The sequence below is a fragment of the Condylura cristata genome, unplaced genomic scaffold, assembly GCF_000260355.1.
Source record: "Condylura cristata isolate star-nosed mole 26May11 unplaced genomic scaffold, ConCri1.0 scaffold00026, whole genome shotgun sequence".
Classification (NCBI taxonomy): domain Eukaryota; kingdom Metazoa; phylum Chordata; class Mammalia; order Eulipotyphla; family Talpidae; genus Condylura; species Condylura cristata.
The window spans coordinates 1,514,293-1,528,291 of record NW_004567127.1 but is presented as its reverse complement, the minus strand read 5'-3'; the positions used below and the strand labels follow the sequence as shown (position 1 = coordinate 1,528,291).

The window sequence follows — 13,999 nt, the reverse complement described above, 5'->3', positions numbered from 1 at the left end:
GCCGGGGTCGGGCCGCGCGGGTCGCGCCGGAACTCGTTGCCGCTGGAGGCGTCGCTGAGGTTAGTGGGCAGCGCCGTCCAGCGGCCCTGGCTGTGGCCCGAGGGCCTGGTGCGGGAACGGGAATCGGCCGGGAGCCGGGCGCCTTGGGACGCTTTCCCAGGACGGCGGAGGATCTGGGGGTGCTTCGCACGAGGCGCGGGAGTGGGGAGACTGAGCCGAGAGGCCAAGACGGCTTCTGAGGAATCGGGAGAATAAATGAACAAACCAGTGGTTTGTGATCATAAGAAAGTAATAGTGCGTCGTCTACGTCTGTTTCCGCTCCTGCTTCGTCTAGAAATAGGGATTTCAGGGGCCGTCCTGGTGGCGCAGGGGTTCCGGCTCGGCGCCGTCCAGCCACCGGCTGCCACCGTGGCCTGAGTGCGACCCCCAGCCGGGGAGCTGAGCCTCCGGGCGCAGCAGACCTCTCCTGTCCGTCCCCCCCACGCTCACGCCTTGCTCCCCTCAGCAGTGGATTTCAGTGGATCCGCCTGTCCTGATCCCCACTCTTCTCAGTCTGGTGAAGCTTCTCACACAACCACGTCTGGCCTGCACCCCAGTTCTTGTATACATAAATAGATAAATTAAATCTGGGAATTTCAGTATTAAACTACCATGCAAACGACATACTTCATCCCGTATTTGAAGCACCCAGCTGAGAAGCTCTAAATTTATCTTTCCAAGTTGCCATTCCCTTTATGGACTTGGAGAGACACATCCTGTTCACTCCCAATGGGCTGTGAACAGTAGCCTTAATTTTTCCAAATGATGTATACACTCTCAGGTCTGTGACAGATCACAAAACCATCTATTCCCTAATCTTTTTTTTTTTAAAGATTTATTTATGTATGCATACAGAGCTGGGGTACAGGCCATAGGTACAGGGGTAGTGAGAGGATTCACCAGAGACAGAGCAGGGAGCAGAACTGACTGACCAAGCACACTGCTGAGGGGAGCAGCCAGAGGGTCCGGAGAGGTCTGCCAGCCATGTGCATCACCTCCGGGATGGGCGGGGATCAAACTCATGCAGAAGTGGCTTAAGCTTCTTAACCTGCTGCGCCACAAGGGTGGGCCCCATCTATCCCTAATCTTTAAAGAAAATTAGAGTCACAAATAATCCCATAAAGATAAATTGATTGTATGTTCTAACAGTGGTGGGGGTTTTGTATGCACATTTTTTTTACAAATACTAAATTTTACTGGACATTTTGCTTTATAACCTGCCTCTTTCACTTAATAGAATATGAACTATTTTTCTTTTACTGAGATCAAGATTTATTTCTGCTATTTTGCCAGTGTATGTTTTCTAATTACTTATGATTCCACATGAGTGAAACTATCCGTTATCTGCCTTTTTCGCTGTCACTTAACATAATCATCTCAATGTCCATCCATTTTACCCATGTGCCACTATTTCATCTTTTTGCACAACTATGTTGTATCCCATTGCATGTATATCCCACCTGTTTGTCTGTTGAAGGTCACTTAGACTGGCTCCATGACATGGTAATTGTGGACAGTGCCGCTATGTACATAGGCATTTTTTGTACTAGAATTTTCATGTTATTTGGATAACTATCTAGTAGGGGTATTCAGAATCATAGGGAATTTTCATTTTTTTATTCTTAAGAAATCTGCATACCATTTTCTGCACAAACTTTTATTCCCATCAATAGTGGGTGATAGCTCCTATTTTACTACAATTTCTCCAACGTTGTCAATTCCATTCTTTTACTTTCCATGTTAATGCACTTTACACTCAATCATTTTAAATCTTGGCTGGTATTCCATGATATGGGTATATCATAGTTTATCAGATTAATCCCTTCTGTTATCTGGGACATAATCATTGGGTCAAAGGCATGCAGGTTTTAAGGCTTTTTGATATTTAACGTCAGATTGTCCTCCAAACGTACATGAATTTACACTAACATCTCTGTCCCTGATATAAAAGAAAAACTTTTCATGATAAAGCCTTTTTATTTTCTAGCTCTGAGATTGCCCAGTACCATGACTCAAGCAGAAATTAAGCTGTGTTCTTTGTTACTGCAAGAGCATTTTGGAGAGATTGTAGAAAAAATTGGAGTCCACCTCATCAGAACTGGCAGCCAGCCACTAAGAGTAATTGCCCATGACACAGGAACATCCCTGGATCAGGTATGTTTGGCTGACATTAACTCCCCTGGCCTACCTCCAGCGTTATTACTTCCCAGAAGAAAGGGGAGAAAGCCTACAGCGGGGGAGAGAAGATGAGACGCAGGCTGCAGGTGCTACCACTCCAGTGTCCAGCTCATTCTTGCCTCTCCTGCAAGGCTTTGCTCTTCCTGTGCAGCTCTCGTTTGCTGTCTACTAACCCACTGCAACCTGTGAGGAAGGAGCAGGTTAGAAGGGAAGTGAACTAGGCTTTGGCAGGTCATCAGTTGACCGTCGTGTCATAGCAAGGCACCTCCTGATTTCTCCCGCTGGCGCGAGCCGCATGTGCCTCTCCAGTGGAGGGGGGAGCACCAGCTCACATCCGACAGTCCCGAGGCTTGGTGAGCTGTTGCACAGAAGTTGCCGGCAGTAATGTGTTGTGTCTTCAGCACTTCCCTCTTCCTTTTGGACCCGCCTTAGGTGAAGAAAGCCCTTTGTGTCCTCATCCAGCACAATCTGGTGCTCTATCAAGTGCACAAGCGTGGCGTGGTGGAGTATGAGGCCCAGTGCGGCCGGGTGCTGCGGATGCTTCGGTACCCCCGGTACATCTATGCCGCCAAGACCCTGTACAGCGACACGGGCGAGCTCCTGGTCGAGGAGCTGCTCTTGAATGGCAAGATGACAATGTCAGCGGTCGTGAAGAAAGTGGCAGACCGGCTCACCGAGACCATGGAGGGTCAGTGCTTCAGCCACAGCTGTCGCAGGCGCGGAGCGTGACCTCAGCTGCGTCCACCGTCTCACCTTCCTCTTTCCTCCTGTCGACAGATGGCAAAACCATGGACTATGCCGAGGTTTCCAACACGTTTGTGCGGCTTGCAGACACACACTTTGTGCAGCGCTGCCCGCTGGCGCCTGCTCCTGAGAACTCGGACCCCGGGCCGCCGCCCCCCGCCCCCACTCTTGTCATCAGTGAAAAGGATATGTACCTGGTTCCCAAACTAAGCCTGATAGGTGAGGAAGTTTGATCCTGGGATGGCCCTCTCTCGCCCTGATTGTGGCTCTTAGTGAATTGTGACATGAATGGCTCAGTCGAGCAGCTGTCGAGGCTTTATTCTGTGCCAGATTCTGTGGTGTAAATGATGGGAAACCATCATGTTCCTGCCTTAGGGGGCATTAGTGTAAGAGTCCTAATTAATCAGCCACCTAGGTACATGACAAACTGGTAAGTACTGTGAGGGAAAGTAGAGGGTGTTGTGAAAATATGCAACAGAGGACTTGAGTTATCCGGCCGTCTGTGGCACCTGCTTCTCTGAGAAAATAGTGTTGGGACGAAGCCAGCCAGTAAGAAAAGGTGTGGAGGGTACAGAGCGCCGGCACTTGCCAGGGAATAGTATGTCATGAGACAAGGTAAGAGTATCAAGGAAGCAAAAGGAGGCCCGTGTAGGCTAAAGCACATGAACAAAGGAAAGAGCCATGAGATAAGGGTAGAGGGATCATGTAAGACCTTATAAAGCGTCTTTTTTTAATCTGAGAGCAGGGGAAAATCACTAGAGGATCTTAAGCAGGAAGGTGACATGGCCTGATTTGAATTTTAGAGATTTTCCTATCTGCACAAAGGGTAGGGTAGAAATAAATGTAGACAAACCAGTGAAAATTTAGATCATCGGAGCGATGAGAGAGAAAGAGGATAAGAGAGAAAGAGATTGACGTCTTCGCACCTGACCTGCACGCCTGGATGCCAGCACAGAACAGCTTGAGGGAGAGACTGTAGGTTTCCTTTTGAACATGTTGAGTTTGGGATAACTTCATTCTTAAAGTGAGTCTCTTCCAGGTCAGTCTCCTCAGCACCTGTCACCTAGAGGTAGCCACAGATGCCTTTGGGGTAGAGACATCTGCTCCTGTGTTTGGGCATTTCCGGTCTTTACGTGAGATGTAGCTAACTGTCCACCTTCTTATGTGGCAGGGAAAGGTAAAAGGAGGAGATCTTCTGACGAAGATGCTAACGGGGAGCCCAAGGCCAAGAGACCAAAACATACTGCAGATAACAAAGAGGTACTGTGGCTTCTTGATTAGGAACCCTCACCCTGACTGAAGCCAGACGGCACAGATAACGAGCCCCGGAGAGCAGAAAGAGAGGCAGTGCAGTTTTGGATTGCATTAAGTGTTGGCCAGGATAGTCTTAACAAAGAGTGAATTCTACTGCATTCTCCCTTCTGAGACGTAGCTTATTTCAGCCATTGAACAGAGGGAAACAGGTTACACAGAAGGAGGGTCTGCTGTTCATACCTGTCGTTTGCTATGGCTGGAAAATAAAGACCCAGGCCATGGGGGCGAGTGGCGGGAAATCAGCATCAGTAATCTGCTGGAAGATAGAGTGGCCTAATCGCTTATATTCAGGTTCTTCTTCATCCCTCTGTCTGTTAATTGTTAAGGTCTCAAAATAAATATGCCAGGACAAAAAACAAGTACCCCACTGCCATGTATCACCCTCACCACCAAGACAACCACCTGGGACACCGTTAGCTTAGACGGAAGTCACAGGAACTGTCCAGTCTCGCAGGAGGACTGTGAGCCTAGTCCCCAAAATGACCTCAAGACCAACAGTGTCTCCCCACGTCCACTGCTGCCACCCTTGCCCGGGCCATTCTCTTGTCGGTGCTGTGCCAACAGTCTCCAGCATGGCCTGCCAGCGTTCTTGCTTACGTAGAGCTAAAGCTGACTTTCTAAACTTGCTTTTGAAAAATTTCTCAACACATCCGGGACTTGGGCCCCTTTGGTAGCTCCCAGAAGGAAGCCAAGCCTTCCCGACGGGCTGGCCAGCTCGTGACCAGGGCCTTCACGTGAGCTCCCAGAGACGCGGCCATCCAGCCCAGCGGTGCTCTCACATGCTTTCCAGTTTTCAGGCTTCCGCCCCGAGTCTTCCTCGCTTCAAATGCTTTTCCTCACCTTCATGACCCGTTTCCTCACTCAGATCTCGCGTCAAATGATACTTTCTTAGCACTTGGGCACTGTCGTGCAGCCCCTCCAGCCGCCACCAGCGTTTCCCGTTTCATCTTCTCTGCAGCATTTGTAGCTAAGTGCAGCTATGGTCTGTGTGTGTGTCTGTAGGCCCACGACATGGCTCACTCCCTGAGGTCAGTATCTGCCCGGCCCCTGGGGTACTAGCAAGACCTCAGGAAATCTCTTTTTCAATGTTGATTTCTACATAATTCTTAACAGGATTTTATTGCAGAAAATCTACAGTCTTAATGAAAAATGACTGAAGTCATCGGCACCATTTTTTTTAATCTTCCAAATACTTTTAATTTTTATTACTGTCATGGTGTGCCACACTGTACATATCTTAGAAGTGTGAGTCTAGACCTCTTCACATGTATGTCACCGCACCGCGGCCACCACCAGAGCCCCGTCATCCTCCACCACAGCCCATCCTCCACTCCTCTCCATGCCTCCCCGCTCCCCATGCCCACTGCCTCTGGTAACCTCAGCTCCGGCAATCACAGTCCAATCGCAAGGTTTGGTTTTCACTCTCCTTCGCGTTGTTCTTTCTAGTCTCCATCTGAGTGAAATCATCTGGTATTCGTCCTTCGCCTTCTGACTTGCTTAGCTTCGCCTCACCCCTCCAGCCCCATCGTGTTGCCGCAGTGGCGAGATCTCCCTTTTACTACAGCTTAGTAAGGGCCATTTCTTCACGCACTCCTCTGTCTTGGCTCATTTCCACGGTCGTTTCCACAGCTCGGCTGTTGTAAATAGCGCTGCGGTGAACGCAGGCATGCTGGTCCCCTCAGTGTTCTGTGGGTGGGTCCCTACGAGTGGGGTGTCTGGCCGCATAGTCCGTCGGTGCTCAGTGTTGAACGACCCGCCCCGCTTCCCGTCAAGGCCGGACTGGCCCGCCTTCCCGCCAGCAATGTGGGGGTCCCTGCTCCTCTGCCCTCGCCGGCTCCTGTTGCTTCCCGGTCTTCTGATAGGAGCCATTCTCGTGACTGTGAAGTGATATGTCATTGTGCTTTTAATTCGCATTTCCCTGGTAAATGAGGAATATTGATTCATGTGCCTGTTGGCCATCTGTGTGTCTTCTTTGGAGAAGTGTCCATTCAGATCTTCTGTCCATTTTTTTTGATTAGGTAGAGTTGTGTGAGTTCTTTATAGATCTTGGGTATTAGCTACTTATCAGGTGTGTTGTGGCAAATAATTTCTCCCACTTAATAGGAAATTTTTCCATGTTAATGATAGTTTCTTCCAATATGCAGAAGCTTTTTAAGTCCCATTTATTTCTTGTGCCACTGAAGGCAGCTCCCCAAAGTCATTACTGAGCCAATGTCATGAAATGTTCCTGCGTTTGATGTATTAGGTCTTCACATCAAGTCTTCGTTTGATCCGTTTTGGATTGATGTTTGTACCGTGTAGGCAGTGACCTGGTGGCGTTCTTTTGCGCATGTGCTGCAGTGGCTGCGGACAGCCTCCCGGTGCTGGGCCCGATCTCTCTCTCAGAGCGGCTCATAAGTCGGATAGCTCCGTGGGTGGATTTTAGAGGGCCCTTACTTGTGCGTGTGTGCACTTTCGAAGCGCTCCATAGCTTCCTTCGGGTGGGAACTGTGACCAAAAAGTGAGCTGAGCCCTGCGGATGTGGGAAAGGAGGAGATCTAGAATACCGACGTGCTCATTAACTACAAAGGGAGCAGTGTTTTTCAAACAATGATAAAAAGGGGGTGAAATTTCAAAATTAAAGAAGAAACAAATGCAGTGCGGTGTATGTATGCACTTGAGTGACTTCTGCCCTAAGTGGTTTCTGTTTTTCCTGTGAAATAAGAGCAAGATCATCTCTGAAGTGTGAAAGGGGAGGTTGGAGAATAATGGAAAAATTTAAAACAGAAGATAGGCCGTGAGTTTGGAGACATTGTTTGAAGTTGGGGCCGTGGATTTGTTACTGTAAAGACACTGGTCCACCTCACTGAGTGAGTTTTCGCCAGCCAACATAGTTGCTACTGGGTAGGAAAAGAAATGGTGATGGTTAAACCCACGCTCCTCAGAAAACTCTTCGCTCCATCTAAGTGTCCTCTCTACCTTTCCCCAGCCCATTCCAGATGATGGCATCTACTGGCAGGCGAACCTTGACAGGTTCCACCAGCACTTCCGCGACCAGGCCGTCGTCAGCGCCGTCGCCAACAGGATGGACCAGGTGATCTCTGAGGGGCAAGACAGTGGCCGCCGGGACAGTCACTTATTTGTCGGATATGGCCGCTGTCTGTGGCCAGAGGCAGACCATCGCATGAGTTCTGAACTCCGGTTCACTTTTCCACCCCAGACCAGCAGCGAGATCGTGCGAACCATGCTCCGGATGAGCGAGGTCACCACCCCCTCCAGCGCCCCCTTCACCCAGCCGCTGTCTTCCAACGAGGTGAGTTGCAGGTTCTTCCGTGAGTTTCTGAGGCTCTCGGGAGCCTGGGGTTCGGTTGAGGTCTGAGCCTTGAGAGGAAGAGTGTTTGGTTCGAAGTGGAGCAGCGTTTATGTTCAGATGGTAGTAGAGCCTGGGAACCTGTGCCGTGCTCTGCCAGAGTGGAGGGCGCTCGGAATTGTCTAGAGAAGCCACTCCTAATCCGTTAGGTTTGGTGCTTTTCAGTTTATCCGTTTATCCGTTCCGTATATTTTAAATTTGTTTTTAAAAATTTAGTATGTTCTCAACATACTGAAATGGAATAGATGAAATGTTTTCCTTATTTTTCTGTTACTTCCGTGATTATATTCACCTGTATGGAATATAGTTATCATATTTTAATTTAATATTATTTAAAAATTTTTAACTCTATAAAAATTTTCAAATAAAAGCTTTTTTCTGTGACAAAGTAATCATATGACTTATATTCAAGTGGCAAAGAAATTAATAGTTTTTTAAGAAGTTAGTAGTCCCCGCATGTCCGGGAATGGCAGCATGTTGTCCTGGCTGTGGGGGTGGCACGGGGTGGGCACAGCAGCCAGCGCTCACCATGCCCAGCCAAGGTCTGTGCTGCTGAAGGTGCGTGACGCACACTTCACCTCAGAACGCTCAGACCTGTGCTCTCATGTGATGCAGTACACACAGCTTTATACTCCATCCTCACCTTCAGAAATGGATTATGTACTGCGCACTGTTCTCACAGCTTTTTCCACATGACAGTGTATGCAGTGTTCACGGTCCTGTCTCATTCGCTGGAATGGCCGAGTCAGAGTCCACTTCATACCTTGCTGGACATTATTTTGACCAATTCCTTACCATCGGACATTTGTGTCTAGCTTTTTACTCTTAGAAACAATACTGCTGTAAATATTTTTGGATATTTTTATGTGTGTGACATCTATAATTAACTTCTGTATTTTAATAATGGCAGCAGTCTTGACATTTTCAGTTTCTCTTTTTGCTCCGTAGATCTTCAGGTCCCTGCCTGTTGGCTACAATATCTCTAAACAAATTCTTGATCAGTATCTCACCCTACTAGCAGATGACCCGGTAAGTGTGTTTTTTCTTTTTTCTGCTATTTACGATTCATTTCTGCCAGTGGTACCTGGCATCTTTCTCCCGTGGCCGCATGCTCTGCCGAGCCAGGTGAAACAACTTCTCCACCAGTATCTGATCGGAGGGGCTACCTGCAGTAGACGCTTGACCAGATTCACTCCCATCAGTTAACACACTTTCTCTCTCCTTTAATAGCTGGATTTTGCTGGAAAGTCCGGTGACAGCGGCGGAGGAATGTATGTCATCAGTATCCTTGCTGTTATTTCTCTGTGGTCAGGCAGTCAGAACAGAATGTCAACTAGTGAAAGAAAAGATCTGGTCATATTCAGCATGTTAAATAAGCTAGAAATTTCACAAATACATCAGTAGATAAAGAAGCAAAAAAGACTTGTAATTGCCCAACTGTTCGTTAAGCAGAACTCTTATTTAACCACTCTAGTTAATTCAGGTTTTGAAATATTTAAATTCCACAAATTGAACCAATGTGAAAACAAAATAGTATTTAGATTTTAATTATAAGTGAGAGGGTTAGAATAAAACTAAGTCACAGCAGCCAGGCCAAGACATGTACCGTGTGACCTTAGCGCTCTCCGTACAGACCTGCACACAGCTCTGACGTCCCTCGCCACGGCCACGCTCGAGTCTGTCGTGCAGGAGCGGTAAGGGCGCCGGGACTGGGACCAGGGTCAGGTACTTCCTTCCTCCACACACCTTGTTTGAACAAGTAATTTGATCATTAAGCACCAGTTTGGCACATCGTGCCCCATTTTTCCACTGAACAGCTATGGGTCCCCCACTCTTGACCCTGAAAGCCTACTGCATGGAGCTCAGTGATGCCAGCTAACTGGCCTCTGTAGGGTCTTCGCTGACCAGTGCAGGAGCTGGGCGCTCGGGTGAGGCGAAGGTTGGTGCCTGCCTGGGGGCCCACTGGCATTGCTACCATGGTCTGCGAGCCGTGGACGTTGGCAGGTGCCTGCTGCTCCCTGGGCCTGGCTCCTCCTGAGATGGAGCCGCCACCCCCGTGACTACTTCCCGCTGGGCTGTGTTGGCATGCATTTACTTTCTTCCTTCCTTTCCAGATTTGGGTCTCGCTGTGCCAGAATATTCCGTCTAGTTTTGCAAAAGAAGCACCTGGAGCAGAAGCAGGTGGAAGACTTTGCAATGATTCCAGCAAAGGAGGCAAAGGATATGCTTTATAAGATGCTCTCGGAGAATTTTATCTCACTCCAGGTAACCAGTGCTGTAGTCACCAACCAGCAGAGCTGGCCGGGGGGGACCCTCCTGAGACAGATGTCCTGGACCCCACGCAAACTGTGTAGCCCACACCAGAAATGATAGTAACAAGACATAGCAAGCACTTGAAAGATTATTGTGGTGCCCCAACTGACCTTTTAAAAAAGAGACACAGCCAAGAAGTCCCCCTGCTCCCCTGTTCCCCTATGATTCGTCCCTTTGTCAGGCGTTAGGCTGACCATAGATTAAACCTACCGAAATACCTTTTGGGGTCTCACTACACTGAGCCAGGCAGTGAGGCCCCTAGAGAAAACAGGGGAGGTGGGGCTTAAAGTGAGAATCACAACTCTGCATCTTAGCACAGTTACATTTAGCAAATTACCACCAGCCTTTTTCTGTCTTTGAAATGGTGACAGATGGTTTGTGGTAAAGGCGAAGCAGCATGGTTCACCGTAAAGACCAAGTACAATCTCCCGGGCACAAGTACAATCTCCCGGGCACCTGAGAGCCACTCAGCCCAACTCTCCGCGTGGCTGGTTATGCCGTGACCACAGATGCCTGATGACTGCATGGGAGAGAAGGGGTGGGTAGCCCCGGGGCTGGTGTGTCCCTTGCCATTTCTGAAGATCAGTATAATTTCTTTACTTTTTCTTTTTCTGGACAAGTAGGAAATTCCCAAAACTCCAGACCACGCCCCATCCAGGACCTTCTACTTGTATACGGTGAACATCTTGTCAGCTGCCCGAATGTTGCTGCACAGGTGCTACAAGGTAACTTCTAGACCTTCTCCCCATTCCATGCAGACAGATCTCACTCATATCCCCTTTAGCCATGTTACCTGAGCTGTGGAATAGAATTATGCATTTCTTGTTTCCTCTCTCTTCAGAGTATAGCCAACTTGATAGAAAGGAGACAATTTGAAACCAGAGAGAACAAGTGAGTAGCATCATCATCTTTCAAGGTCAGAAACTTGAGGGGGGCCCTCCCTGGTGGCACAACGGGTTAAAGCACAGCACCATGAAGCTATCGCAGCCCCTGTAGCACGAGTTCGATCCCCGATCAGGGAGGTGATCCCATGGCCTGGCAGGCTCTCTTCTGACCCGCCCACTGCTCCCCTCAGCAGTGAATTTCAGTACATCTGCCTGTTCAGTTCCCCATTCTGTCTCTGATGAATCTTATCACCCCCTGCACCCCTGGCCTGTACCCCAGTTCTATGTGTATAAATAACTAAATCTTTTCTTTAAAAAAAAAAAAAAAAAAAAAAAAGGGGGCCCTCCCTGGTGGCGCAGCGGGTTAAAGCACTGCACTGAGAAGCTAAACTCACTTCCGCATGAGTTCGATTCCCGCCTGCCCCGGAGGTGACCACATGGTGTGGCAGACCTCTCCTGACCCGCCCGCTGCTCCCCTCAGCAGTGTACTTCATTGATCTGCCTGTTCTGCTCCCTACTGTGTCTCTAGTGAAGCCTCTCGCCACCCCTGAGCCTCTGGCCTGTACCTCAGTTCTGTATGTACAAATAAATAAATCTTTAAAAAAAAAAAAACTTGAGGGGAAATGGAAAACAATTACCAGTCTGGTTGTATTGACTTGTCGGCTTAGGTTAACGTGTATGATGCATACTTCTGCATTACCCCAGTGATAGATTGTCACCAAATTTTAATTACAAATAAGAAGCAGTAAGAGTCAGAAGTGAAGTCATGTTTCTAATTTAAATTGTAAAAAGCATCCTTAAAGAATGACATTATCCACATGTTGACCAGAAACCCAGTTTGGTCCCAGGGTTAAAGGGCGAGAGAATCTCCAAGGCTAGTGAGCAAGCCTCCGAGTCACACTTTTCTGACAGGCGTCTGCTAGAAAAGTCTCAGAGGGTGGAGGCCATCATCGCGTCTATGCAGGCCACCGGAGCTGAGGAGGCTCAGCTACAGGAAATAGAGGAGATGATCACTGCCCCTGAACGCCAGCAGCTGGAGACGCTGAAACGCAACGTCAACAAGTAAGTGTGACCTTCAGGCCTGTTTCACATCGTTCCAGACAAGTCTGCCTCCACATCCTCAGTGCTTCAACTTAGCACAAGCAAACCCAAACTCACTCGCTTCTTCCCAGCACAATTTGCCAAATTTAATGCACTTATTTTCCTAGCTAAATCTCTGGAGATACCCTCAGCTTCCCCTCACCCCACACACTCTGATTTTACCTCAGTAATCTCGCCCCAGGCAGACCTTCACCACCTCTTGCCTAGACCCTCACCATCACTCCCCTTTCGAGCCATCTCTCCTAATGCTCCCAGAGCTATTGTTTCTGAAATGAATGATGCTATCCTTCTCCCACTTTAAAAGTGTTATCTCCCTCTTCTGTTATTTACAATACAAATACCAGGCTTTTGGTGTTTCATAGGCTTGCACAGCTCTGCAGCAGCGCCGGCTCCAAGCGTCTCTACAGTGGCTGTTGAGCAGTGACTACTTTGGGGACTGTTACCCTGTCAGCAGCAATAACGCTCCAGCCCACGCGGGCTGGCCTTTTTATTTCGGTCTTTAGTGTCTTCAACACTCTCAGAGCGTTTTATCTCGCTCTCAGGGTTCAAGTCTTGCGCTTTTTTATTAAATTTATTCCTTTTTAAATTTTTAGTATTTTTTTAATTTCATTTTTGAATTGTTCATTTATAGTACATAGAAATAAAGCTAGTTTTTGTGTTGCAAATTTTTTATAACTGCTAAATAATTCACTAGCTAGCAATTTTTCTGTAGATTCTTTGAGGATTTTTTTATACACAGATCATGCCTATGTGTACTTTCAACCTGGATGCCTCACATTTCCTTTTTCTTGCCGTTTCCCTGGCAAGAACTCCAGGAGAAGGTTGAATGAAATTCTAAGAGCCAACACCCTTACCTTGTTCCTGGTCTTCGGTTTTCAGTCTTTTACGATTGATGTTGGCTGTGGGGTTTTCCCAGACGGATTGTATCAGACTAAGGAAATTGGCGTCTGTTCCTAATCACTACTCAATTTAAGCCTTGACCACTATCCATTTCTATTTTAAAACGCACAAGACCTTTGTATCCCTGGGCCTTTATATGTCTGTTCATTCCCCTAGCCACAAGCTAGACTGAAGTTTCCCCCAGGACAGAGGCTGTACCTTTTGAATCCTCAGCAGTTCCCTCCATACCTGGCACATGAGAGGAGCTCAGTGGTCGGGAGTAGGATCCCTTAGGTGCTCCTGCTTTCTCCCCATTACTCTCAAGGGTAATCAAACAATTCTCCATGACCACTCCCAGCCCAGCTTCTAATTTTAAATAAACTAATGACTGTCTGAACAAATACTTTCACTTTTTCACTCAGGTTGGATGCCAGTGAGATCCAAGTGGATGAAACCATTTTCTTGCTGGAGTCTTACATCGAGAGCACCATGAAGAGGCTATGACTGGAAAAGTGTTCCTCAAAAGCTCTTGGACATGTGAGGGAGGGAGTTGGGAGGAAAAATAAAGGTCCTGAATGCATTCCTTGCAGTGGGATGAGTTCCAGAGCCTTACCCTGAAACCCCTCTCTGTGCTTACTGCACAGAATGCAACAGCGTTTGACACGTTTTGTGGACTTTGCTGGCCCCATCTTGGACTCAGCCCTCAACCAGCCAGGAGCTGGTGTTTGAAAAGCTCCACCTCCTACCATCATCAAGTCGCCCAGGGGGACTGGCTGGGGCGGGGCAGGGGTGTTTTTTTGGACGCTTGTAGTGAATCGAAGGCAGAAGAGGATGATGGCTTGAACTAGAGCATTAGAGACTGGAGAGTAGACGTGGATCTGAGAAGGGCTGCGGGCTAGAATCCGCTGCATTTCAGGGCCATGTGGGTGGAGAGAGAGCGCCGTGTTAAGTTTGGAGGGAGAGGGCGCGCTGTGTTAAGGATGGAGGGAGAGAGGGCGCGCCCCGTGTTAAGGATGGAGAGAGAGAGCGCGCTGTGTTAAGGATGGAGAGAGAGAGAGCGCGCTGTGTTAAGGATGGAGAGAGAGAGAGCGCGCCCCGTGTTGAGGATGGAGGGAGAGAGAGCGCGCGCCCTGTTAAGGATGGAGGGAGAGAGGGCGCGCCCCGTGTTAAGGATGGAGGGAGAGAGGGCGCGCCCCGT

General features: G+C 48.4%; 2 protein-coding genes across 2 annotated transcripts in view; one reads left to right on the top strand and one right to left on the bottom strand.

Annotated features, from left to right (window-relative positions):
- On the top strand, positions 1-13,381 carry POLR3C (polymerase (RNA) III (DNA directed) polypeptide C (62kD)). The gene is made up of 15 exons (XM_004689468.2): positions 1-59; positions 2,027-2,193; positions 2,650-2,905; positions 2,995-3,180; positions 4,133-4,221; positions 7,244-7,348; positions 7,475-7,567; positions 8,573-8,653; positions 8,855-8,906; positions 9,258-9,318; positions 9,739-9,889; positions 10,561-10,662; positions 10,779-10,828; positions 11,734-11,883; positions 13,224-13,381. The coding sequence occupies exons 2-15, from the start codon at positions 2,047-2,049 to the stop codon at positions 13,303-13,305; spliced, it is 1,605 nt and encodes a 534-aa protein (XP_004689525.1). The 5' UTR covers positions 1-59; positions 2,027-2,046; the 3' UTR covers positions 13,306-13,381.
- The window catches only part of RNF115 (ring finger protein 115), a 55,855-nt gene that overhangs the window by 40,209 nt on the left and 1,647 nt on the right, over positions 1-13,999 (bottom strand). The gene's annotated exons all lie outside the window — the stretch shown is intronic.